This window comes from Vipera ursinii (assembly GCF_947247035.1).
Source record: "Vipera ursinii genome assembly, chromosome: 2".
Lineage (NCBI taxonomy): Eukaryota > Metazoa > Chordata > Lepidosauria > Squamata > Viperidae > Vipera > Vipera ursinii.
In genome coordinates, this window is record NC_139513.1 from 40,527,830 (window position 1) to 40,555,563 (window position 27,734).

Genomic DNA, 27,734 nt, shown 5'->3' on the forward strand with positions numbered 1-27,734 from the left:
CACAGTAATCCTATCTTATAGGCATCTCAGCCACCTACATCAGCTTTAAACTCTTAAAGAGTACAAATTCAATACAAACGGAGATTTCAGGGTATCAACCTAAGTATGAGAGAGATTAATGACTGTTTAAAATACTCATCATTTTGGTACACGTAATAGGATAGCTGAATTGGTATACTTCAATATAAGCATATTAGTCTTCCAATATTTGTTCATGATCTATAAAAATTAGAATTAGTTTTATTTTGAACAATCCATTTTGAGAAAGCAGCCACTGAAGATTAAAGAATAGCAGCAGACAAGTTATATTGGGAAACACATGTGTCTACATACAAAAATTCACATTCATGTAGCCTCACTCTCACATACCAAGGTCTCTGAAATCTGTTGTACTTCTTTTTTTTAACTGAAATTCATGTGATCTATTACATGATCTATTACATGATTTATAAACACTATATCGTTTTAGTCTCTTGAAAAGTTAATGAAAATCTATGCTTTTTCCAGGGTTACGAAGTGCTGCATCTGCAATGGAGGTTTTAAAAATAAAATAAAATTAAGTAGTCTGGAAAGCTTCCAAGCAAAGTGCTAGTCCACAGCCATATGCCTTTCTTACTCTCCAAAACATGTTACTGGCCCACCTGAGGTTTTTAGTCAGTATTTGGAACTTGAGCCATTTCAAGGAAGCTTATTATACTGGTAACTCATGACTGTAGCAACACAAACATCTAACTAAATCAATCCATGCTAATCAAGCAGGGTTACTTCATCATAGATAAGGGGGAAAAAGTAAAAATGTTAATCAGTCCTGTAGCTTTTGATCAAGCTAAGGTAGATCCTGTTGTAATTATTTCATTAATTTTAATTTTAATTTTTAATTAAATTTACTGGGGAAAATGTTTTTTTTATTTTTTCCTCAGTTAATTCTTAAAATGGATTATATCTGTCTTCAAAGTTGCAAATGAGAACTAGTGGGATTTTGTTTAGCACCTTTTTATTGGACCAGGGTTGGGCCACCCGGCCCCAACCATTTAATTTAGAACCTCAAGATACAGACATGGCCAAAAGACTGGTACCCCTCCACTTTCTCCCAAAGAATCCCATTTTCCCCCCCACAATTTTGAACCCTTATCTTCCTCAAAGAGGGACTCTGGGTGGTATACAATAAAATGTTAAAAATATAATACAGTATATTTTTATCCCAGATTGGATCCTGCAACGTTATCCTGGGACACATATGTTTGCCTTCACTCATAAAAAGTATATATAAAAGTTAAAAAAATAGAATGAGGAAAGACTGATTAAGCACTATGAAAATTAGTTAAAAGGTAAAGGGAGGGTTTGCAGGGGACTATCCAGCCCCATGGCTATGTGCTACTCTGGATTCCACATGCAAGGCAGCACAGCCATTCTTTAACTCCTTGTGGCAGGCCAGAAAAGGTGTGTGGGGGCTGCCTCACCTCAGGGGGAAGAATATTCCACAGAGTGGGGGCAATGGCAAAGCAGCTCTCTTCCTAGATATTGAATTTTGCAGAAATAGGTTGAAATGGATACAAATAAATGATATTCACCACTCTTTATTCCATAGAGCAGGCACTTTGCTTTTGATGTATTTACATGCTCATGTAAATAATTAAACAAGTGAAAATAGCATGAACATGATTATTGGTACACCTTGGAAGTCAAAAAAACACAATTGGATTTTAGTGAGCTCTCAAGATGGATCTTTATTAGCATCACTGGTGCCTTGAATTGCATAATCAGTCAGCATATTTGAATGAAGAAAAATGAATCTGCCATTGTCTGCGGCATAGTCAATGTGGAGAAGAGAAAGAAAAGCAGAGTTGTCTGAGGAGGAAAGGAAGAAAGTAGTAGCCAAGCAAGGTAAAGGCAAAGGGTACAAAACCAATGTAGACAGCACAGGAAATGGCCTTAAGGGACAGGAGGAAGAGTTTCTACCATGAGAATAGTCAGATGAAAGAGAACTAAGCCCAGGGCAGGGATATAAATTGAATAAATGCCTTGGACAAGACCCTTAGTTCTCCTGAAGATAAAGGGATGGAAGGAGGAAAGCACATTTAGACTTGGAAGATTCTTTTATTATATCTTTCCAATAAAAGTAGTATTGACCTCTATGACACCGGATACCTACTTTGGTCTATCTTGAAGATACCTATTTCCAAAGAGTGACCAGGTTTGCTAATATTACCAAGAAATTTAAAGTCCATAGGACTGTAGCCAACTTCCTTGGGTAAGGCCGCAAGACGAAAACTGATTCCAGACTGAGGAGAAGGATACTTTGAATAGTGGAGAAAGAATCAAGGAAAACTTCAGAACAGATTCTGGCTGACTGTCAGAATCCAGTTATATTTTATTTCTATCTATCTTCTCTAAATTACAAACTAATCCTTACTATCTCCTGGATTCTGTCATACCAAAAAACGGGAGGGGGTATGCATGGGGTTTTTATTACTTTCAGTTCCTGGATACAATACAAAGTAACCTTTTGTTGATTCACTTCCGGTCTATTAACCAAACAATGTGGCCATTTGCCTTTCATCCTATGCCTCTCTGAAGATCTGCTCTTTACCGACAGCCAGGGAAAAGGGGAGGGGGAAAAGAGGCAACACTTGGAATCTGGGCAATAAGAAGATGAATGATCGTGCTGATGGAGCCGGATGGATGTTATCTTTCCTGAAGTAACATCTAGAAATCTGCCAATTTGAATTGCCTGGAAGAACTGCGAGTGGGGGGGGGGGCTGCTTGAGAACACTTTAAAACATTGAATGGTGGAGGGAATTCCACAGATCCTGTCTAGCATGCCTACTATCAATTTCTCTTAATAAATGATTCCTGTTGGAAGAAACCGCTTCCAAGAGTTCTGTTTTCTTAAGATGTAGACTGAAGTGGGTCCTTACACTGACCTCTACGATCAAGTTACAACAATATCAAGTTACACAATCTGTCACAATTTACTGAAAGTAGCCTCCATGGTGGAAAACCCTCTTTTGAAAGACAGACACACAAAAAATGATGTTCTTAAAGAAAAGAATGCCATCCCTACTGTCAAACATGGAGGGAGCTTCATAATGTCACGGGTTGCTTTTATGCCTCTGGCACTTCAATCTATGGAGGGCAGAATGCAATCAAAAGATTCTTCAAGAGCGAAATATAATCCCCACTGTTAGAAAGCTCTGACTTAGCAGCAAGTCATAGGTCCCCAGAAGGATAGTGACCTGAAACTTTATCTAAGAAAACCCAAGAATCACTGAAAAGCAAACATTTGGACTGTTCTGAAGTGGCTTGCTATGTATGAATCCTGATCTAAATCCAATAGAACACCTATGGAAAGAGCTGAGTATCACAGTTGGGAGAAAGAAACAACTGGAGCAGTTTGTTCAAGAAGAGTGGGACAAACTGTTCCACCTGATAAGTATAGGTGTCTTATCCAGAGTACAGAAAACATTTGATTGTCATTAATTTTTTAAAAAGATGCACTACAAAATATTAGGTGAGGAGTACAGGGGACCCTTGACTTGTGACCACAAATTTCTGTTGCTAATCAAGGCAGTTAAGTGAGTTTTGCCCCATTTCACAGCCTTTCTTGCTACAGTTGTTAAGGCAGGGGTTCCCAACCGGGGGTGTGAGACAATATTTCAGAGGGTGCAAAAACTTGGGTTTAGAAGTTTCAAAATTATAGTGTATACGCATAATTCATTTTGAACTTTTGTAAGGGGTGTGAGAATATATCAGAAGCGTTCTAGGGGTGCGGGGTATAGAAAAAGTTGGGAACCGCTGTGTTAAGGGAATCACTGCAGTTGTTAAGTTAGTAACACAGTTGTTAAGTGAATCTTGCTTCCCCATTGACTTTGCTAGTCAGAAGGTCACCAAAGCTGATCACATAACTACCACCACACAGACACTGTAACCATCATAAATATAAGTCAATTGCCCAACATCTGAATTTTGATTACATGACCATGGGGATGCTGCCATGGTTCTAAGTATAAAAAAGTCACTTTTTTCAGTGCTGTTGTAACTTTAAATGGTCACTAAACATACTGTTATATGTTGAGGGCTACCTGTACTGATTAATTATGTCCATGTCATTTATATTTGTTTTATTATTTACAAGAATATGTAAATTGCCTGCTCCGTGGATTGTAGAATAAAGAATGGTAGATACTACTTACTTGTATTAAGTTTAATTTATTTCATGGATAGGGAGGATTTAAATCTAATCGCACAGTACAATGATACTAAACTATTTATTACCAGAATACATAAGCAGGGATAAACATACAGGTAATGATCAGGATCAAATTTAGCAGCTTCTGCTGCAAGCCGTTTTTCTCTGCGTTCAGATGCAGGTGTTATGTCTGGATTTTTAACATCAACAACTTCATTAAGTTCATCCTGTAAGGTAAAGAACAAACCAATTAACAATCACTGGCTTAAAAAAAGAGAAAAACATACACTGTATAGAGTTTAGAAAATTGTACATCAAGATAATAAAATGCTTTGGAGGAATCATTATGAGCCGTGGTGGTGCAGTGGTTAGAATACAGTACTGTGGGCTACTTCTGCTGACTGCAGTTTGGCAGTTTAATTCTTATTTGCTCAAGGTTGACTCAGCCTTCCATCATTCTGAGGTCAGTAAAACGAGGACCCAGATTGTTAGGGGCAATATGCCGACTCTGAAAACTGCTTAGAGAGAGCTGTAAAGCACTGTGAAGCAGTATATAACTCTAAGGGCTATTGTTATACATTCTAAAGAATTTTCCATGAAAAGCAGTCAAATATTCTAAAGCACAGAGCTGAATGATAGCAAGAATACACATCTATCAATCACCTGTACTCTTCTGTGCAACAAGAAACTTCAGACTAGTCCTAGGACATCTCACTTAATCACTGTGTGATCACTAAATTAGCCTCCTATTGCAAGTGAATACATTACTTTCCATGCCTCACTAACCATGGATTAGGTTATCTTTTTTTTAGTGTATGTGTATACATATAACTATTATTTGAGTTTAGATCACAAGCAGGGCATTCCTCTCTCAAATGACTGATAAAAGAGAATAAACCAGACTCTTTTGTTCAGTTTAAAACCTAGATGCTGAATTGTGAATAGAGCCATACTTTACTAAACAAGGACTAAACAAGCCACAATTGCAAATGCTAAGCTGTAAATAGATAGGTCTTGGCACCTGCTAAGACTTCTTTTGTTACTTGATTTTAACGTTTGAATATGTTGAATCACAAAAAGGGGAAGTGAGCACGCTGATGGGAGAAAAAAAAAGCAGCAATCTCTAATATCACCTTTAATTCAAATAATTCTAGATCTCAGATGGCCATAGGCATTTTTAGAAAATAACAATGACAGATGGCTGTCATCTAATGCTTTGCTTGGAACTGTTCTCATCTGCCTAGGAAATAAGGGGAGGGGCAGAGAGAATCAGTGCTAGTAAGAAACACGCTAGAAAGCTATAGAACAGCAGGGAGAAACCTTAACATTTTCTCTTATGATTGGCACACAAGGATAACCTTTGCTGGAAAAGGGCAAGTCCATACCAAGGTGGCCATTTGGTGACAGTCCATTTAAAATTCCAAATGGGCCAAGTGAATCTTGGCTGTGAATCTCTGGGCTGGTTATTCTCAGATGATCATCCTTAGAGGGGCCATTAGTTTGCTTGGTGCTGCTTCTCCCAGCTCCAGATTTCATTCCTCCTCCTGATTTTATCTCCAATTTTATTTTATTTTTTTAAGTAAATTTATATATCACCCAAATGATTCTCCATGATTCTGGGTGGTTCCCCCACCCCCGTTTTTTCTCTCTCTCTCTCCTTTCAATTAGAAAAAATAGAACATCAACAAATACCGACAGACAAAAGCCACTGAAATAGAGACAATTTGAGAACATATGTGAATATATTGATAATCTTGATCCATACAAATATTTTAAAGATATATTACATTGTTTATATTTTAGCACAAAAGAAATTTGTGGAAATGATAGGATATTTTTAGAAACTGTTAACATGGTTAAAAGGAGAACAAATCTGAAAAAAGGGCTTTATTTAACCTATTCTTCGGGATATTTTGCTGTGCTTTTTTTTTAAAGCCGTTTCCCACATTTTAAAATCAGTGAACCAAACCACCCTTGCAAAACGTTAAGCTGACTCCCCAGAAGGTGGCATCCTTCTGCCAGGCTAAGTAATGGCAACCACATCCTTCCATACTGTTAACAATACAACTGTATAGCCACAGTTGGGTAGTTATCTGCCATCTGAGAGTTAAAAAAATCTTGTTTATAGGAAATAAACCTACCCTAACTGCAAGAGATTACCCATTATTTTTGTTTACAATTTCCTCAAAAAGCTTTGACCCTAGTAAGTGTCTAAAATTAGCACTGCTAATTGATGGTAATACATACAAATCTGATTATAATCCTTCCAGCACAATTCAAAAAGTCTGTAATTAATATAATGTAATTCTAAAGGCACATAGTATCATCTATGAATTATAGTCAATTCTTAATGGCATGCTAAATGGATTTAAAAGGATCGTTATGCCATAAAAGCTGACTCATCAGGTTCAGATTTCAAGTCTCTTTCTCTATTTATTAAATAGCCTATTGCATTTATTATAGAAGCTTGGTATAATACTGAAAAGATTATTTTGGTTTAAAACAATGTGGCCATACACCATTTATCCGATGCTGTTAACTCTCCCCTTGCCTAGAGTTCTTTACATATTTATAAAAACAAGTCATGATAAAAAATAATCTAAAAAAGAAATTATTACAATTATTGCTGCAATTTTGCAGCACAATAAAGTCTTTTAGACTGATAGGTAGAGTACAGTAGAGCTAGAAGGGACTTTGGAGGTCTTCTAGTCCAGCCCCCCTGCTCAAGCAGGAGAACCTATACCATCTCAGACAAGTGACTGCCTGGTCTCCTTTTAAAAATCTCCCATGATGGAGCGCCCACGATTTCTGGAGGCAAGTTGTTCCACTAGTTAATTGTCCTCACTGTCAGGAAGTTTCTCCTTAATTCCAGGTTGCTTTTCTCCCTGATCAGTTTCCAACCATTGTTTCTCATCCTTCCCTCTGGTGCTTTGGTGAATAATGTGACCCCCCCCCCCTCTTCTTTGTGGCAGTCTCTCAAACACTGGAATACTATCATATCTCCCCTATTTCTTCTTTTCTTTAGACTAGCCAAACCCAAGTCCTGCATCCGTTCTTTGTATGTTTTAGTCTCCAGGGCTTTAATCATCTTAGTTGCTCCTCTTTGATTTTTTCCCCAAACTCTCAACATCTTTTTTGTGGCATGGTGACCAAAATTGGCTGCAGTACTCCAGGTGTGGTCTTACTAGGGTTTTATAAAGTAGTACTAATACTTCGTGTGATCTTAATTCTATGCCTCTCTTTATACAACTCAGGATTGCATTAGCTTTTTTGGTTGCTGCTGCACACTGCTGGCTCATAGTCAAGTGATCGTCCACTAGGACGCCAAGGTCCCTCTCACAGTTACTGTTTTTGAGCCAGGTCTTGCCCCTAATAGAACTAAGCTTATAAAGCTGCATTTTCATAGGTAAGATCTATTAACTACCTAATGGAATTTCAGACCAAAGTGACACAAAGAAATCAGAATAATCCCAAGAGTAAAATGCAAAGCCCATCATGTACTTTGAGATGGATCGACTTCAGTGCAGTACCGACTCACAAAAGTAAAGCTGGGAATTTTATAAAATTCAGCTAGGTACTCATATAGTACAATATTTAAAATAAATATTGCAAAGGACCACCAAATACTTCAGAGTGTAAGAACTGACAAACTTCATAAAATATTGCAAGGCCATTTCCAAATGTAGACAAAAAGACATAACAAAGATAAGGATTAACACGGCATCTGACTAGCTAGTCCAGATAGATTAATGGTTGACTAATATGGGTATGAAGCTATATATCTGTAGTCTAAAAACATAGCTTACTATGTATTTGTAATTATATGTATATAATTATAGGTATATGTAATTATAAACAAAGTGAATACTCCATAAGCCACAATTATTTATTATAGCAGAAATTATTTTGTTACAGTTCTATAGTACAAAAGGAGAAACTCCCAAAGAGAAGATGAAATCAGTGAATTGATTAGTTATCTTTTAACAGTTAATCATTTTCTTCAACTCTAATCGCTAATATCAATGCATGACTAACTGCAAAGGAGGCAACAGTATCCCTCGGAAGCTATAATGCTTTACTATAAGGATTCACATCACACAACCATAATGACATTTGCTTTTTGATAAAAAAAATTTTAAAAATTTCTTCTCCTAAGCTTGTGATTTCTTGTTCATGTGCTACTTGTATCATTTTGTCTGTGACTCATTCTTTATTTCCTTTTTCAGCTGTGTTGAAAAAAGGCCTTCTCAAGGCTTTGAAGAATACATCTATAAAGAATACATCTGTGGCCTCTTTAAACTTACCCTTATCTTCACATTATTTAAGAGAATGTTTTAAAGCACATGTCTAAACATAGAGATGTATGGATGTAGGAGATGTCCTAACGGATAAAGCAAAATGGTTCATTCATCACTAAAGTTTTCCTTTCTATGTTCTATCTTTTTCAAATATGCGTCTACTTCGGCTTTTTCTTTTTTCTTTTATACAGAAATATCTTTCTTAAAAACAAAGCAATAGAAGGTCTCCCTTCCTTAAGCAATATGTTTAAGGTTTACAACTTACACCTTTTTCACATAAACTGCATGATATATATATTTTCCTCATACTGTTTTCCATTAAAGAGAAGCTACTTTAGACCACAAAAGGCCATAATATGGCAAATTATGAAAAGAAATTTTATTAAGCTCATGAAGCAAGTGAATATTGTCACGGGGCTTTGTACACTTCTGTAGAAATTCCAAACAAATAGTGACTGCATAAAGTTTCCCATAAATGCAAAGTAATCATTACAAAAATACATGTCATATACCCATAGTAATCTCATAATGACCCCAATTAAGACCAGAATTTCTTAACCACATGACCAGAAGTGATGTAATTAAGAGAAACATCACGTGTCCTAGACTGCTTAGCAATGGCAATTGTAGTAGGCATAGTTACAGTCATTAGGCCCAGACTGTGTCACCATTAGGCTAAGACTTCACACTTTTTCTGCCCCGCTTCCACCTTTAATGGAAAAGACAATTAGTGGAACAACCTACCTCCAGAAGCTGTGAATGCTCTAACACTGGAAATTTTTATGAAGAGACAGGACAGCCCTTTGTCTGAAATGGTATACGGTTTCCTGCCTGAGCAGGGAGTTGGACTAGATGACTTCCAAGGTCCCTTCCAACATTTTTTTTATTATTATTATTATTATTATTATTATTATTATTATTATTATTATTATTATTATTAATTTGTATGATTTTATTTTTAAAAAATGGTTTGCAGGCTCTTGTTTCTCTGTGTAACATGCATTGGAGATGAAGAACTTTTAGTTACCGTATATACTTGAGTATAAGCCGACTCGAGTATAAGCCGAGACCCCCAATTTTACCCCAAAAAACTGGTAAAAGTTATTGACTCGAGTATAAGCCGAGGCTGGGAAATGCAGCAGCTGGAGGCTGGATCCCCCGAAAGACGTCTCTGCTGAGATGAGAGAACGGGGTGGCAAGCCGCCGAGAGAATGGGGCGGTGGAGTGCTCTGCCGAGAGAATGGGGCGGCTTGCTGTTCTCTCGGTGCAGCACAGCAGAGGCTGGATCTCGCGAAAGAAGTCTCCGCTGAGCGAGAGAATGAGGCGTCTCAGCGCCCATTTTCTCGGCGAAGACTTCTTTCGGGGGATGCAGCTTCTGCCGCCCCTTTCTCTCAGCTGCCCAGTGGAACAGCTTGCCACCAGAAATCAAGAGTGCTCCATCACTGGAGGTTTTTAAGAAGAGACTGGACATTCACCTGTCTGAGATGGTATCGGTCAGTGGTGGCGAAACTTTTAGAGACCGAGTGCCCAAACCGCAAGCCAAAACCCACTTGTTTATCACAAAGTGCCAAGGCAGCATCGGCATTCTGGTGCCCTCGGGGGAGGGGACAGGGAGGCGCCTCTGAGTGCCGCCTCTGGCACGAAAAAAAGGGGGAGCAAAAAATGGGCCACCGTACCGCAAGGCACAAAAATGCCAACCGCCACGCCCCAGGGTGCAGATACAAGGCACCGCACCACGTGAGAACGGGGCTGGGCTAGTGAGTATCACGCAGGCACTAGCCCCGCCCCCTTTGCAGCATGTGCCTGCTCGTGGCCCCGTGCGCGCATGCACGCATGTAAAATGCTTCCCCCTCCCTTTTCTTCCAGTCCACCAACCGACAAGGACCTGCTGCTGGCAGCGGTGGTGGCGCACGTGCCAACAGAGAGGGCTCTGAGTGCCACCTCTGGCAGGCGTGCCATAGGTTCACCACCACTGGTATAGGTCCTCCTGCTTGAGCAAGGGGCTAGACTAGAAGACCACCAAGGTCCCTTCCAGCTCTATTCTATTCTATTCTATTCTATTCTATTCTATTCTCTTTCTATATTTCTATTCTATTCTATTCTATTCCATTCACTTTCTATAATTCTATTCTATTCTATTCTATTCTATTCTATTCTATTCTATTCACTTTCTATATTTCTATTCTATTCTATTCTATTCCATTCACTTTCTATATTTCTATTCTATTCTATTCTATTCTATTCTATTCTATTCTATTCTATTCTATTCACTTTCTATATTTCTATTCTATTCTATTCTATTCACTTTCTATATTTCTATTCTATTCTATTCTATTCTATTCTATTCCATTCACTTTCTATATTTCTATTCTATTCTATTCTATTCTATTCTATTCTATTCTATTCTATTCTATTCTATTCCATTCACTTTCTATATTTCTATTCTATTCTATTCTATTCTATTCTATTCTATTCTATTCTATTCTATTCTATTCTATTCCATTCACTTTCTATATTTCTATTCTATTCTATTCTATTCTATTCTATTCTATTCTATTCTATTCTATTCTATTCTATTCTATTCCATTCACTTTCTATATTTCTTTTCTATTCTATTCTATTCTATTCTATTCTATTCTATTCTATTTTGTTCTGTTCTGTTCTGTTCTGTTCTGTTCTACGTTCTGTTCCATTCCATTCCATATTTTCTATTCCATTCTGTTCCACTGTCAGAGCCCATCGGAGGCAACCCAGTCAGCCCAAACATGAGTTACACTAAGGCTATGCAGCCTCTCCTCTCAACCTGAACCCCTCCTTACCTTTCCTTTTATCTGCATCCTATTTTTAACTGCCGGCTCTGCCCTGCCCTATTTTGTCCTTGAGCACTCGTGAGCTCATCAAGAACAGAAGGTAACCGTGGGGTGAAAGGCAGGGCAAGATCTGCAAGATCCCCATTTGCATTTGACTTTGCCATCCCATCTGGTTCGAGATAACACACCACACACACACACACACACACACACAGAGAGAGAGAGAGAGAGAGAGAGAGGGGATGAGGATGAGGATGAGGAAGAGGATGAGGATGAACGAATTTTGCAGCTGCTTCTTTAAAAGCTCTCTTCTCTCAGGGATGCCCGAGATAGTGAATTGCAAGCAGAAATGAATTTCTCCTTCCGTTTCTGATCCGCGCAAACACCCAAGCGTGAACGCCATCACCTGATAGCTTGGGTGCCTGTTCAATTCGTTAGAGAGAGAGAGAGAGAGAGAGAGAGAGAGAGAGAGAGAGGGGGGGGGGCTTTCTGTTTGTTTGTTTTACCACGAGTTGACAGTTGGGAAGAAACCAGAGGGGGGAAAAAAGAATTTCGGGCTTCGTGGGAACCGAGGAAGCAAAACAAGATGCAAAGTCTAAAATCTATAGGCTCATAAACCACCCCGGTTTCTTGAAACAACCCGGGATTTCTCTACCCCAACCTTGAAACCATGGATCGAGTGAATCTCTTTACCGAAGAATGTGATGAACGGGAGAAGGTGAGTCTTCGCCGAGAAAATCTCAGCGCCCATTTTCTCGGCGAAGACTTCTTTCGGGGGATGCAGCTTCTGCCGCCCCTTTCTGTCAGCTGCCCAGCTGAGAGAAGGGGGTGACAGAGGTTGGATCCCCCGAAACAAGTCTCCGCTGAGACGAGAGAACAAGGTGTTTCTTTCTCCCCCCCCCGCTTTTGCCGCTTTTGTGTGTGCGTGTGTGTGTGTGTGTGTCCCATCTGCAAAGCTTCCGAGGAAGGAGAAGCAGGATACTGGTTGGGGGGGGAGCGGCAAAAGCGGGGGGGGGGAGAGAGAAACGGCTCCGCCTTTGGTTCCCCCTCCTAAAGCACAGGGGCGCTAGAGAAAGTTTGGAGTTGGGTAAGGAAGCGCAGAATTCAGGAAGAAAAGCGGGGCGGCGGGCGAACGGGAGACCTGTACAAGGGGGAAGGGGAACTCTCTGCTTTGTGTGTGTGTGTGTGTGTGTGTATGTGTGTGTGTGTCCCATCTGCAAAGCTGCCGAGGAAGGAGAAGCAGGATACTGGTTGGGGGGGGAGCGGCAAAAGCGGGGGGGGGGAGAGAGAAACGGCTCCGCCTTTGGTTCCCCCTCCTAAAGCACAGGGGCGCTAGAGAAAGTTTGGAGTTGGGTAAGGAAGCGCAAAATTCAGGAAGAAAAGCGGGGCGGCAGGCAAACGGGAGACCTGTACAAGGGGGAAGGGGAACTCTCTGCTTTGTGTGTGTGTCTGTGTGTGTGTGTGTGTGTGTGTGTGTGTGTGTCCCATCTGCAAAGCTGCCGAGGAAGGAGAAGCGGGATACTGGTTGGGTGGAGGAGGCAGTGGCGGCGGCGGAGGCAGCCGCAGCACCGGCAGTCTTCCGCTTTTGCCGCTTTTGTGTGTGCGTGTGTGTGTGTGACCCATCTGCAAAGCTGCCGAGGAAGGAGAAATGGAGGAGGCAGTGGCGGCGGCCGCAGCACCGGCAGCCTTCCGCTTTTGCCGCTTTTGTGTGTCTTTGTGTGTCTCCTTCCTCGGCAGCTTTGCAGATGGGCCACACACGCACATACACACACACACACACACAAAGCAGAGAGTTCCCCTTCCCCCTTGTACAGGTCTCCCGTTTGCCTGCCGCCCCGCTTTTCTTCCTGAATTTTGCGCTTCCTTACCCAACTCCAAACTTTCTCTAGCGCCCCTGTGCTTTAGGAGGGGGAACCAAAGGCGGAGCCGTTTCTCTTCCCCCCCCACCCGCTTTTGCCGCTCCCCCCCCCCAACCAGTATCCCACTTCTCCTTCCTCGGCAGCTTTGCAGGTGGGCCACACACGCACATACACACACACACACACACAAAGCAGAGAGTTCCCCTTCCCCCTTGTACAGGTCTCCCGTTTGCCTGCCGCCCCGCTTTTCTTCCTGAATTTTGCGCTTCCTTACCCAACTCCAAACTTTCTCTAGCGCCCCTGTGCTTTAGGAGGGGGAACCAAAGGCGGAGCCGTTTCTCTTCCCCCCCCACCCGCTTTTGCCGCTCCCCCCCCCAACCAGTATCCCACTTCTCCTTCCTCGGCAGCTTTGCAGATGGGCCACACACGCACATACACACACACACACACACAAAGCAGAGTTCCCCTTCCCCCTTGTACAGGTCTCCCGTTTGCCTGCCGCCCCGCTTTTCTTCCTGAATTTTGCGCTTCCTTACCCAACTCCAAACTTTCTCTAGCGCCCCTGTGCTTTAGGAGGGGGAACCAAAGGCGGAGCCGTTTCTCTCCCCCCCCCCGCTTTTGCCGCTCCCCCCCCCCAACCAGTATCCCACTTCTCCTTCCTCGGCAGCTTTGCAGATGGGCCACACACGCACATACACACACACACACACACAAAGCAGAGAGTTCCCCTTCCCCCTTGTACAGGTCTCCCGTTTGCCTGCCGCCCCGCTTTTCTTCCTGAATTTTGCGCTTCCTTACCCAACTCCAAACTTTCTCTAGCGCCCCTGTGCTTTAGGAGGGGGAACCAAAGGCGGAGCCGTTTCTCTCCCCCCCCCCCGCTTTTGCCGCTCCCCCCCCCCAACCAGTATCCCACTTCTCCTTCCTCGGCAGCTTTGCAGATGGGCCACACACGCACATACACACACACACACACACAAAGCAGAGAGTTCCCCTTCCCCCTTGTACAGGTCTCCCGTTTGCCTGCCGCCCCGCTTTTCTTCCTGAATTTTGCGCTTCCTTACCCAACTCCAAACTTTCTCTAGCGCCCCTGTGCTTTAGGAGGGGGAACCAAAGGCGGAGCCGTTTCTCTCTCCCCCCCCCCGCTTTTGCCGCTCCCCCCCCAACCAGTATCCTGCTTCTCCTTCCTCGGAAGCTTTGCAGATGGGACACACACACACACACAAGCCCAGCGGCCAGACTGCGCTGCCTCCCCAAGGGCTCCTAATGGCTTGCTGCCCCGCGTGACACCGCTGGCTGACGCTAGCTCGTCTCTCTCTCTCTCTTCTTTCCTCCCTCCCTCGGTCTCCCCCTCCCCCTTTTCCGGCTCAGCCCCACGTCACCAGGAGACCAAAACGGGGACATCATGGCAGAGCAGAGGAGACACAGGAAGCGGATCCAGGTACTGGGCTGGCTTATCTCCTCCCTCTTTTCGCAACCGCTCTGCGGGATGACTTTCCCTTTTCCTTCTGGCTCACCCCCCCCTCCCCCGCCCGGTCACCCTTCCCTCCCTCCTCCCCCTCCGCCTCCTCCGAGGCTGCCGCCAGTCAGCATCTCTCCTACCGTTTTTGCGGCTTTTCCGTCGCCCCCACCGCCGCTCCCCCTTCCCCGCAGAGCCGGCCGCATCCAGCGCCTTCTTCCTCTGGAGGGAAGCACCGAAGCCTCGGCCGCGCGCAAGTCCTCGGTAAAATTTTTTTGTTGACTGGAGTATAAGCCGAAGTGGAGTTTTTCAGCCCAAAAAGTGGGCTGAAAAATTCGGCTTATACTCAAGTATATACGGTATTTGAATAAAACAGTAATGCTGCTTCTTGCTGGTAAAAAAACCTATTGGAAGATGCCTTTTAGCATATTAAGAAATAGTTTATTCTCATGCTTTATTGAACAAAGTGATGGATTCTATTATGGATTGGATGTTAAGTAAAATAAGCCAGATTCATGCTTCACTGTCTGTCCTACCTTCTCTCCATGATTTCTTCAGTGTCCTATTTCCCACTTCTACCTAGAGGTATTAAGAGCTGAGCTTGGAATCTTTTAAATCTGCTTTACTACTGAGCTGTGTTCCTTTTCTGCTGCTATCCATATAGTTCTGGTTACTAAATTATCTTCCATCTGTGATCTAAATTCAGGACATCACTTTCCCACCATCTGCCTATCTCCTTCCCCCCTCTCTGCCCTGTTGGCTGGAGTGCACGCACAAAGGGCCAGTAGCTGCCCGAAGCAGGCAGGCATACTTCCCGAGAAGTGGAGGAAGAAAACAGTGAAGATCAGCTGGAGGGGAGAGAGAGGGACTAAGTAGTGGCGGATCACAGGACATTCCAAAAGGGCAGAGGTGAGGGGAGAGTAGCATGTGGCAGGAACTTAAAGCACATGCTGCAGTTGGAAATGCAGGTGGGCCACCAAGTGCCTGAATTTTGATCACTTGACCGTAGTGGTGCTGCAATCACTGCCACTTCAAGGACCATTCCCTCAGTGCCACCTTAATTGTCACTGATTACTGAACAAATGGGCGTTAAACGAGGACTAAGTGTATTGCATATACATCTCTCAAATATTTTATTGTAATGGTAATTTTTGATCATAAATATATTAGCAGGCTTCATAAAATTCTTAATTTTACAATAATCTGGTCGGATCCAAACTACTGTTATGCTTAAAACTATTGACATCAATCATGCTTGCAGTAGGCTGATTGCAAACAGTAAGATAATTCATTTATCATTAGACAATTATATAATATAGATCACCAACAGTTACACTGTATTCTTTCTAAACCATTGTGGAATTAAGGCTTTTTTAAAAATTCCATTTATATCCCGCCCTTCTCCAAAGACTCAGGGCGGCTTACAAGCTTAGCAGTAGCCTTCATTCTATGTATATCCCTGCTTATTAGGGCTTTCACCCCCCCCCCCAAGCGGCATTATTACAAAGTCAGCTTATTGCCCCCAACAATCTGGGTCCTCATTTTACCAACCTCGGAAGGATGGAAGGCTGAGTCAACCTTGAGCCTGGTGGGATGCAAACCTGCACTAATTGCAGGCAGCTGGTGTTACTTAAGGAGGCATTAGCCCACTGCTCCACCAAGGCTCTTTATTTATTCAGTGAAGCTCAAGTTCCATCTTTCTAAGCATTTCTTTCTCTCCATTTTAAGATTCAAAGATTATAAAATGTTTCTTTTCAGGCCTAGCCCAAGAACAACATTGAACAATTCAGTTAAAGCTCACTTTTGCTCATACCATATAAACAAAATCTTGCCAGACTAAACCTATAATACTCTCACCCTAACATATATACCCTGAGAGATTCTAGGAAGTGGCTATCTTAAACCAGGGCTTTTCAACCAGTGGTACGGGTACCACCTATGGTACATTGGCACCTGGCAGGTGGTACACGACCATCCTAGAAAAGTGGTAGCAGGGGAGGGGAATGAGCTGAACCGGTGGCAGCACCTCACAAGCCTGAGCGAGAGATGGCTGGAGCTGCAGGGCTGTAAGGGCTGAGTGGAAGCGCCAGGATCAGCGCCAGGCTCCAGCTGGAGCTCAGCGCTGATCTTGGTGCTTCTGCTGAGCCCAGAAGAAGCACCGATCAGCTGGAATGTTGCAGCACCAGGCAGGCAGGCAGGCAGGCAGGTGTCTTGCTTGGCTGTGGCTTAGGGGGCACTTTTTTCAGTGCCACTGTAATTTCGAACAGTCACTAACAGAACTGTTGTAAGTTGAGGACTACCTGTATTTCATCACTTTTTTCCTTTTTTGGGGGGTGGGGTCAAGTTTTTTTCACCTTGCTAGGCGACTGGTGGTACATCCTATTCATCTCCAGACTATGCTGTCTCTTGTCTTACCCCCTCCTTGGAATATGCTTCTCTCTCCTTCCTTGGGAAACTGCTGCTTCACTCTTGTCCATTACACCCCTTTTGTAGATACATTTCACCACATTCAATATGAATCAACTTCTATTTCCTACTGACTTCTAACACCATTTTTTAAAAAAATAAAAATTGAAAAGATCTAAACAACCTTTTAGACAGCTTACATAGCAGATACATCCAATTTCAAGAATACGGCCCCAGGGGAATATTTTACATTTATATTACTCAGCATTTTTTCAGATGTCATTGTTGTTTCATTATATATGAAAAATACATTTCTGATTACTAAATATCTGTGTTTATTTAATGCTCCCACTTACCTGGAGCCATCGAAAAACTCCTGATTTCTGACTTCCAAATCCATAGGTATTAGATGGACACAAGGAATCCTCCGTGTTATCTTTCTGAAGAGTTTGTTCTATTTCCCAGTCAAATTCCTCCTCCTCCTCCATGTTCTCCTCATCTGGAGCACCTGAACAAGCATTGCCATCAAAAGTTACAGCAATATCAAACTTTTGTATCATTTAGAATGTATTGTATGAAATTCCGCCTAAAAATATCTTTATTGAATTAACAATTCTCTTAAACCATTCCAAAAGAATCAGGACATGATTTACCCTGTTTTTTAGACTAAGCCCACAAGCTCAGGATCAAGGTTTCAGCCACCGCCAAAATAAATAATGTAAAAAATAAAATAAACCAGCCAGTCAACTCAAAAATATTTCATAGTAACTCAAAAATACACGATGAAAAAGCTCACAACTTACCAGATTTGTATGTTCTGGTTAATATTTCTCTTCCTGATAACTTTTAAATTACAGAACAAAAACTCTACATGAGAAACTATAAGGACCTTGTCTTAAGTCCAGTTTAAAGTCCATTCTGAAGGCAGGCTTTCCCCAGTCCACTGATTTACCTCATCCTCATCCTTTCTAAAAGATTGGCTGCCAAACATAATTGAGAGACTTCTTGGCTTTTAAATCTCCTCATGGCTACTTATGGCTGATTGTTAGGCTAACTGTATTTTAGCCTGGGATGCCTGTATGATTCAGTGTTTTTAGCTGTTTTTAATGTTCTTCCTACTTTTCTACATTGCCTAGTGTCCATAGAAGTTGGGTGACCAATACGTTATCCTATTACCTATTTCTTATCTTCTTATGACTGTAACTTTGTTGCTTGTATCTTGTGATTTATATTGTTTTATTCAGTATCCTGGTATGATTTATTCAGTATCCTATGACCATCAGTGGGTGTTGTATCTTATGATTTATGATGAATGCATTATGATTATAATCATGATTTATTACTTGTTGCTTGTATGTACACTGAGAGCTTATGCACTGGAAACAAATTCCTTGTGTGTCCAATCACACTTGGTCAATAAAGAATTCAGTTCTGTTGACTTCCGGTGGCGATGCGACGCTGAAGACAGCCGTTTTTGGGCTGCCCGCTCCGCAGCTGTGTTTTTCCATCGTAAACAGCGCCGATCAGCTGTTTAGATGGATTTGAAGCCCCCTCCTCGGGAGAAGAGGAGGGGGTGAGGCCCCAGGTAGGGGTTGAGCTCTCCGGGGCCGCCTGAGCTGAGAGTTTGGGCGGCTGAAGGATTGAGCCCCCCCGAAGCCTGGGTTGCTCCGAGCTGCGCAGCGTCTCTGCTCCGTGATTTTTGGAGCAGAGCCAGGCGTTAGCAACCACCCCTGCCAAAAGGAAATACTTTTGATTATCAAGATGCAGGCAGAGCGGTACAGGAGGTCAAGGTGATGTGGACTCTTATCTTTACTCTCTAGCTCAATGGATTTTATAGCTTTAAAGTGAAAGTGCGCAATAAGTGAAAGTGGGGGAAGATGGCGGCTAAAACTTCTAAAGCTCTTCGGAGTGCGGGGTCTTCCCTGGTGCAACAGACCTCATTGCAAGCTTTGCTTCCTCCTGCACCTCCTCCGGCATTGACGCTTAAGGATTTACAAGATGCTCTTGGAAAGCATTCACAATTGATGTCTGACATGATGGATGAAAAGTTGAAAAAGCTGGAGGAGAAAATGGAGGAGAAAATGGAGAAATTGGAGAAGAAGATGGAAGAGAAGTTTAGAGCAATGAGGGTGGACATGTTGTCTATGATTGAATCTGTAGCTGAATGTGTGCAACAGCTGGATGTAAAAGTGGAGGATCTCAGTCAAAAGAACTCTATATTAGAAGCAAAGGTATTAGAAAATGAAGATATAAGGGATAAAATGGACGGAGAATTGAGCCTTGTTCAGTATCATCAGATGCAGTATGCTATTAGAATCAGGGGTTTAAAGGAGAATTGTAAAGAAGATTTAAAGCAGCTGATTTCTGAGGCTCTGGAAGGGGTACTGGGCCAGCCAGCATCTGAAATTGAGGGAAATATGGACAAAATTTTTCGTGTAAATTCATGGATTGCAAGACAGAGGAAGTTACCCAGATATGTGGTGGTCTATTTTACAAAGAGAGTAATTAGAGATGAAGTCATTCAAGCTGCCTATGATACTAAATTGGTAGTGGCTGAGCAAGAAGTCTTGGTTTTAAAAGAGATTCCTCCGAAGATTTTAAGGAGAAGGAAAGATTTTGCATTTCTAGTACAGGAACTTAAGAAATGTGATATTAAGTTTAGATGGGAGATTCCAGTTGGACTGGTGGTGACGCACGAAGGTAAAAGACATCGTCTGGTTACTGTGGCCCAGGCACGTGATTTTTATAGCAATGTGTTAAAAGCAACCCCCCTATCATTTTTGGAAGCTGTAAAGGGATACGGCGAGGGAAAGCTTCAAGATGTTGCAGATAGACAGACAGAGGACAATGGTGTTGGAGGGGATCAAGTTACAGTCTCATCGGTTGTTGCAGGAAGATGACGCGTGCCGCCCTAAGAAGAGCGAGACGAGAGCAAGAGCAAGACCAGCAGAAAGTTATGGAATCTCCAAAGCGTACTTACAGTGAAGCTGTGGACGGGGCGCGGTCCAAAGAAGTTATGGGGGTTATGACAGACGTGCTCCAAAAGCTTTGGGGTGTCAAGATTGGTGATTAAATTTTTAAATTAGAATCTCAATGGATTAAATTTATCATAGAGGAGAAAGAAAGTTTTTTTTTAATATTTAACACAATTTAAGATTGATGTTATTTGCTTGCTAGAAAAGTATATTAGGGTTATGGACTAAAAGTATGTGTTGAACTGAGAATGGGTACGCAAGCTACTAATTAACAACAAGTTGTCTTAGAGACTGCCTAAACCTTTTTTTATTCTTTTTACTTGAACTCAAGGATGATCTGGAACTGCGAGACATTTGGCATGATACATGCAAGAACTATTTTTGATCATAGTTTAGTTTGGTTGGAGATTATTAAGGTTAACAGAGATAGGCGCTTTTGGCATGTAATTGAGAATTTGTTTAGAAATTAGAGAAAGGTGGGAGAATGCAAATAGTAGGTGAAAAAAAAATTTTTTTTTTAAATTAATATGAAAAAGGACTGGGATTAAGAAAATCTATTTTGAGTAAAGCTCTTTTTCTGTTTTCTCTTTTTCTTTTTTACTTTATTTGTAATATTAATATTGTTTGTATTCATTTTATATGAGCTAGAGGGAGATAGAATTAATAGTTTATTGTTGATAACATAGGGGTGCTTATGTTTGTTTTTCGATTTTATACCCTGTATTTAGCTCTGGGAAGTCGGGGGGGGGGGGAAGGAGGTAATGGGGGAGAGGGATAGGGAGGGCTAGATAGGGGTGGGGGAGGGGGGGATTAAAGTCAAAATGTATTGTAAAACTTTTTAAATTAAAAAAAAGAATTCAGTTCTGTTCTATTCTATATATTTTTTTTAAAAAAAGAATTTCTAAACTGCTAATGTTGTTTACTTGGTTTTAGAATAATGTCATGTGTCAACTGATAATGCTTTCCTTAACAAATAATGGTAAAATCAAACAATGACTTAGTAGATGTGCAATTGTAGCCTTTCACAATTCTCCAGCAACTTGTGGAAAAGCTATTTCCAAGGACACTTTATTGTATTAGTTTTAGCTCTTCACATTTCCAAAAAAGAGCAAAGTGATATCCTAATTTTAGTTCACAGACGGAAGATATTCAATAACCAGAACTGTAGAGATAGCAACAGAAAAGGATCCCAATTCAGTAGTAAAGCAGATTTGAAAGATTCCAAGCTCATGTAGAAGTGGGAAATATGACTCCAAGAAACCATGGAGAGAAGGCAGGACAGACAGAGAAGCATGAATCTGGCTTATTTTACTTAACATCCAATCCATAATAGAATTTATTATTTATTCAATAAAATGAGAAATAAACAATTTCATTATAAGCTAAAAGGCATCTTCCAATAGATTTATCAGCTAGCATTACCATTTTATTCAAATCATTAAAAGTTAACTTAAAAAACATCCTTACCTCCAATGCATGTTACATAGAGAAACAAGAGCCCACAAACCATTATTTTAAAAATAAAATCATACAAACCCATCTCTTCCACTAAAGGTTTAGCTGATCGGGATTTCTTTGGTGCTAACAGAGCTGTCAACATATCTAAGCCATCAAATTTTTCTCCAGGAGTCTCTTTGGGAAGGTGGATTGTAAATATCCCTGGAAATAAAAGGATTTAATCAGCCAAAGGCATTTTTCCCCAAAATGCTTCAGTTAGCTTTCTTATGTATGTATTTCTTCAATGTATACCTTGCCTTTCATTCAGGAGCACAAGGCTGCATTCATAATGTCCCCTCCTCTGCTTTTCCCATTTTCTATAGAAGTGTGCATCAGGGAAAATGGGTTTGGATTACTTCTTACATTACCACACTTTCCTTCAAAACCTACATTAGAGGTCTGAGGAATCCCTGAAGGCAAATTCTAATAAAGTAAAATAGCTGTAGAGATGTGTATGGTGATGAAAAAGCCCAACTGTAAATGTAGACTTCCATTTACATAATATAAATTAGCTTTTTTTGGATTTGGTACAACAAATAAAACCTTCAACCTGCTTGGCTCAGCTTGGTTCTCTTTCCTTCCATGTGTTAAGGGAAAAATCAGGAAATCCTCTTTCCCTTCATTTATTATTCACCCATGTTCAGAAAAAAGAAGCAAATGGGTGCAGCAGCAATTTCTTTTTGAATAGTGTATGAAGTTATTTTGGTGAAAAGAAATTTGTAACATGGGAATCTTCCTTATCCTCTGCCTAGTGCCATAAATCAATTTAAATGTGTTGTTTATCTCTCTGCAGAAAGGCATTTTAAATCAAGGACCTGCCAGAAACCAAGATGACATGATATAGCTTTGAATTATTGGTGGAATTGGAAGTAAATATATGCTGCTGCAATATATCTATATATTTATTTATTTATTTAATTTGATTTGTATACCGCCCTTCTCCCGAAGGACTCAGGGCGGTGAACAGGGACATAAATACCAAAATGTCCAAATACAGAAATTGAAAACCAATTAAACCCTAGTGCCCAAATGCAGAAGATAAATTACATTAAAATAATAATTAAAACAAAACCATCAGACCAGGCCGGATTGTTCAAACAGATAGGTTTTTAGGTCGCGTCGGAAGAAGCGAAGGTTGGGACCCATCCGGAGCTCAACCGGTAAACGGTTCCACAGGTCAGGCGCACTCACAGAGAACGCCCTCCCCCTGGGGGTCACCAGACGGCATTCTCCGAACGGCAGCACCCTGAGGAGGCCCTCTCTGTGGGAGCGCACTGGGCAGAGGGAAGTTGATGCTGGTCGCAGGTGCTCCCTAAGGTACTCCGGACCCATGCCATGTAGGGCTTTGTAGGTCATAACCAGTATATGAAATATATGAAAATATTTGCAAAGCAAACCTGAATCATATGATGCTTTCTCTCTTCCATCTTCTACAACTCTTCCAGGAAGTGTTAATCTGTAAAAGGAAAAAAAGCAAGTACTTTATTTAATATATATTGTCAGAATCCATTTATATCATATTCATAAATGGAATGTTTCAAACATTATTCCATGGATTCTGCCATCTCCCGAAGAGTAGAGAATAAATGTGTATTGAACCGGCAATAGGCATTTCAAAGGAAAGGAGAAGCCTTTTGAAATGGGGAAACAAAAGGGGGGGTTAGCATCTGGTTTTTGTCACGGAAGACAGCAATAAACATGAAGGGTCCTAACTTCCTTTTTCCCACGAGATGGATGATACGAGAGGAAGGATGGGGGACTGACCAAATGGGGGGTTAAAGGGGGGTTAAACCGGGAACTCTTTATAAGGGTTTACTTCGTGGAAATATTAAGTCCTGTCTCGTTTCTACAACCAAGCATGTCATAGTAAAGATTCCTTTTTGGAAATATATTTGACTCCAAGAATTTTGTCTTCCTAAGACATGGCTTGGGGTGGGTCCTGACATTAGACAGGACTTGCACTGAAAGTCAACCCGGGAAGAAGAACCTTACCGGGGGACTTTGCAAATAAATATGATGTCTGACGATGAAGCAAGAAGGGAAGGAAGCCCCACGGAGAAGGAGCCTTCCTCCCAGCCGAATTCCCAGAAACATTGGGAAGCTGAAGCATCATATTCCTCCTGGGAGGAAACGGCGGAGCAGCACGAACGAAAACCCCGGTGGTCAATGGGCGTTGGAAGGAAAAGTGAGTGGGAAAAGGCTTCGAGATAAGTGACCCTGAGACGGAGCGACCACCAACCGGAATGGAAACAAGAGATGGAGAACTCCCTGCACGCCAGTGAGGAAGAGCGGATTCTGGAAAAAGCTATTGACTTGATGAAAACAACCCTGAGCTCAGTAAGGGAGGAGAGAGCTGGAAACCACAACACCTGGGGTCGCAACTGGAGGGGTAACGGAAGGGATCCAACACCTGAAACCCCAGGGCCGTCCAATGGAACAGGAGCCGCTGACTCAGCGGTACCCCCCCCAGACCCACAGACGGGGATCGAGATGAGGAGCGATACACTCTGCGGCGCAGACAACGATCCAGCCAAAGATTCCCACCCCTGGAAGCAAAGTTCAAGGGGGAGCCATCACGACTGGGATTTTTCCTAACCCAAGTCCTCAGCTACATGGAAGGGTACGGACGGGACATTCCCAGTGACAAAACACGCATCCGAATTGTGCAATCTGCCCTGGACGGGACGGCTGCAGACTGGGTGGTGAACCTGCATGACTCCAACGCCCTAGAACTCAACGACTTCAACCGATTCATGTCATCCTTGAGGCGATGATTTGAGGACCCTTTGGCTGACCGGAATGCCCGGGAGAGAATCAAGACGGTGAGGCAGGGCAGGAGAACAGTGGCCGAATATACCCAAGAATTCTGAGCCATCGCCAGCAAGCTGAACTGGCCAGAAGACATCCTCCTCAGCCATTTCAAAGACGGTCTAAACTACGACCTGCATGACGCTTGCCTGCCTCGGGGAGACCCCTACCATCTCGATGACTGGTATGTCCTGGCAGAGGAAGTGGAAATATACCTATTGAAGAGACAACGCAGAGGAAAACCATGGGGCCACCCGCCACTCGAGCAAACACGTGAGGGGGAAAACCCACCGGCCACGGCTAAAAAATCAAAGGGATGTTTCAATTGCGGGAGAGAGGGCCACCGTGCTGCAGAATGTCGTTCAAAAGCCCCTCCACGCAAAACAGAGGCACCATCTTCCAAAAAGCTGGGGAAGTCTCAAGGCAACCCAAAAGAATCTTCCATGAAGGGGACAGAGGCTGTAGAGTCCACAATTCCTGCCAAAACCTGGGATTGGAGGGGTGGTGGACACCTCGGAAGACAGCTCAGAGGGAGAACCTTTGGTAAGTGGACCTCTTCCACCCATACTTAAGACAGTGACTATATTAGCTTCCACTGCACCAAAAGCCAATGAAATAAAAGCTCTGATAGACTCTGGCTGCATCCGCTGCCTCATCAGCCCAACGCTGGTGGAGGAACTGAGCATCCCAGTGAGGCTAAAACAACCAATCTCCTTCAGTCAATTAGATGGGTCTATAGCAGGGGGGGGACCAGCTACCCTAGCCACTCTACCAATCCACATGTCCCTGGGGTCCCATGAGGAGGACATAACGTTTATAGTGGCCCCACGCATGGAATGCCCAATGATTTTAGGACTGGAATGGCTGAAGAAATGGAACCCCGGGATAAACTGGAGGACTGCAGAACTCAACTTCCCAAAAGGGGAACAGGAAAACGTAAAACCGCCAAACACCCCCCCAACCCAGAGGGAGGAGACAGCAGAAGTGGGGAAAGAGAAGGGGCTACCAGAGATACCGGAGGAATACAGGGACCTGGCTGAGGTTTTCAGTGAGGAAAGAGCAGATGAGCTCCCCCCCCACCGCCCCACAGACTGCACCATAGAATTCAAACCTGGGGCAAAACTCCCAAAACCCAGGATGTATACCATGAGCCCAAGGGAAATGGCAGAAATGGAAAGATTCATAAAGAAAAACTTAGAAAGAGGATTTATTGAGCCCGCCAAACCCAAAGTAGCCGCCCCGGTTCTGTTCAGGGAGAAGAAGGATGGGTCTTTTCGCTTGTCCGTAGATTACCGGAACCTAAATACAATTAGTGAATGTAATCTGTACCCCCTTCCCTTAATGAAGGATATGCTATCCCACCTATCGAAAGGAAAGATTTTTACCAAACTAGACCTGAGGGAAGCATACTACCGTATTAGGATTAAGGAAGGAGACGAATGGAAAACTGCATTCAACTGCCCAATGGGGTGCTATCAATTCAAAGTATTGCCATTCGTACTGCAAGGGCCCCCCGCAGTCTTTATGCAATTAATTAATGACGTACTGAGAGAGCACCTATATAAGGGGCTCCTGGTTTACCTCGATGACATCCTTATCTTCACAGAAACCAAAGAGGAACATATCAAACTAGTCAGAGCAGTCCTGAAGAAGTTGCGAGCTGCCCATTTATATGCTAAATTATCGAAGTGTGAATTCCATCAGGAAAAAATCGACTACCTGGGATATCGCATATCCCCAGAGGGCATCGAAATGGACCCTGAGAAGGTCAGGGCAGTACTAGAGTGGGCACCCCCCCGCACACGGAAGCAATTGCAAAGTTTCCTGGGGTTTGCAAATTTCTACCGCCAATTCATCCCCGCATTTGGCCAAATAGCCATGCCCCTCACAAATTTGTTGAAAACGAAGGGGGGGTCACCCGTAAAACCCAGCCAGCCTCTAAAATGGTCAATGGAATGTCAAGCAGCATTTGAGAGGCTAAAGAGACTCTTTTCTGCGGAACCTGTACTTAAACACCCAGATCCCAACAAACCTTTTGTAATACAGGCAGATGCGAGCGACGTAGCAGTCGGAGCTGTATTACTACAGGAAAATGATGAGGGGGCATTGCAACCTTGCGCATATACATCCAGGAAACTTACAGAAACTGAACAACGATGGCCAATATGGGAGAAGGAAGCATTCTCATTAAGGTGGTCATTATTAACTTGGCGTCAATTTTTGGAAGGAAATAAAATACCTTTCCAGGTCTGGACTGACCACAAAAATTTAGAAGCACTAAAAACGCCCAGGAAGCTCACTCCTAAGCAAGCCCGCTGGTCCCAACACTTTCACCGATTCAATTTCACTCTCAAACACTTACCGGGGGGAAAGAACTTCCTGGCAGATGCATTATCCCGCATGCCCCAATATAACAGCACAAGAGTTACTGACTTTAAACCACTTGTACGGGAACAACAACTGGCAGCACCAGTCACCACCAGGGCACAAGAAAAAATGAAGCCGAAGGTAGATAGCCAAACTGGAATAGAATTCAGGAAATCTTTGGAAAGTGATGAATGGTTCCAGAAAAATAAACATGTGTGCACAATTAAGGATGGACTGCCATGGGTGGGGGAGAAGCTATATATACCGGCCACACAGACTGTGCCATGATACAAAATCAGCAGGACACTTTGGCTTTGTAAAAACCTTACACTTAACTAAAAGGCAATTTTGGTGGCCATCTATGAAAAAGGACATAGAAAGCTATGTGGGTAGTTGTCAAATTTGCGCAATGGCCAAGAGGTTACAAGGGAAATCTCCAGGACTGTTACAACCAGTGGCGAATCCCTCAGCCCCATGGAAAGAAATAGCCATGGATTTTATTGTGGAACTACCAGAAAGCAACGGAAACACCGTTATCTGGACTGTTACTGATCTGACTAAGCAAGTCCATTTCATACCTTGCCCAAAAATTCCAACTGCAAAAGCATTAGCAAAACTTTTTCTACAACATATTTACAGATTGCATGGGGCACCACAACGCATCATATCTGACAGGGGGGTGCAATTTACCTCAGCATTCTGGAAGGAATTTTTATCTCTGTTAGGAACTACCTAAGGACTGACATCTAGTCATCACCCTCAGGGTAACAGGCAAGCGGAAAGGGCTAACTCTGTACTTGAGCAATATTTAAGATGTTATATAAGCTTCCAACAGTCGGACTGGTTGGATCTACTGCCGTTTGCAGAAGTGGCATATAACAATGCAGTTCACTCCAGCACAGGTTATACTCATTTTCAAGTAGCCACAGGCCAGAGCTTCAACCCCATACCTGATCTAACTCCAAAAGAACCGGTAATTCCAGAACTAAAGGAATGGATCGCTCAGTTACAATACACCTGGCCTATTGTCAGAAAAGCATTAACAGAGGCTAGATTAGCACACAAGACA

General features: G+C 42.5%; 1 protein-coding gene across 3 annotated transcripts in view; it reads right to left on the reverse strand.

Annotated features, from left to right (window-relative positions):
• SHQ1 (SHQ1, H/ACA ribonucleoprotein assembly factor) overlaps positions 1-27,734 on the reverse strand; it is a 105,953-nt gene that overhangs the window by 69,909 nt on the left and 8,310 nt on the right. For all 3 annotated transcript variants that reach the window (XM_083354304.1, XM_083354302.1, XM_083354303.1), the window contains exons 3-6: positions 22,888-22,946; positions 21,530-21,652; positions 17,375-17,526; positions 4,304-4,416 (exon numbers count right to left, since the gene is read on the reverse strand). In XM_083354304.1, the coding sequence (XP_083210430.1) occupies positions 4,304-4,416; positions 17,375-17,526; positions 21,530-21,652; positions 22,888-22,946 (447 nt within the window). The remainder of the gene's footprint in view (positions 1-4,303; positions 4,417-17,374; positions 17,527-21,529; positions 21,653-22,887; positions 22,947-27,734) is intronic.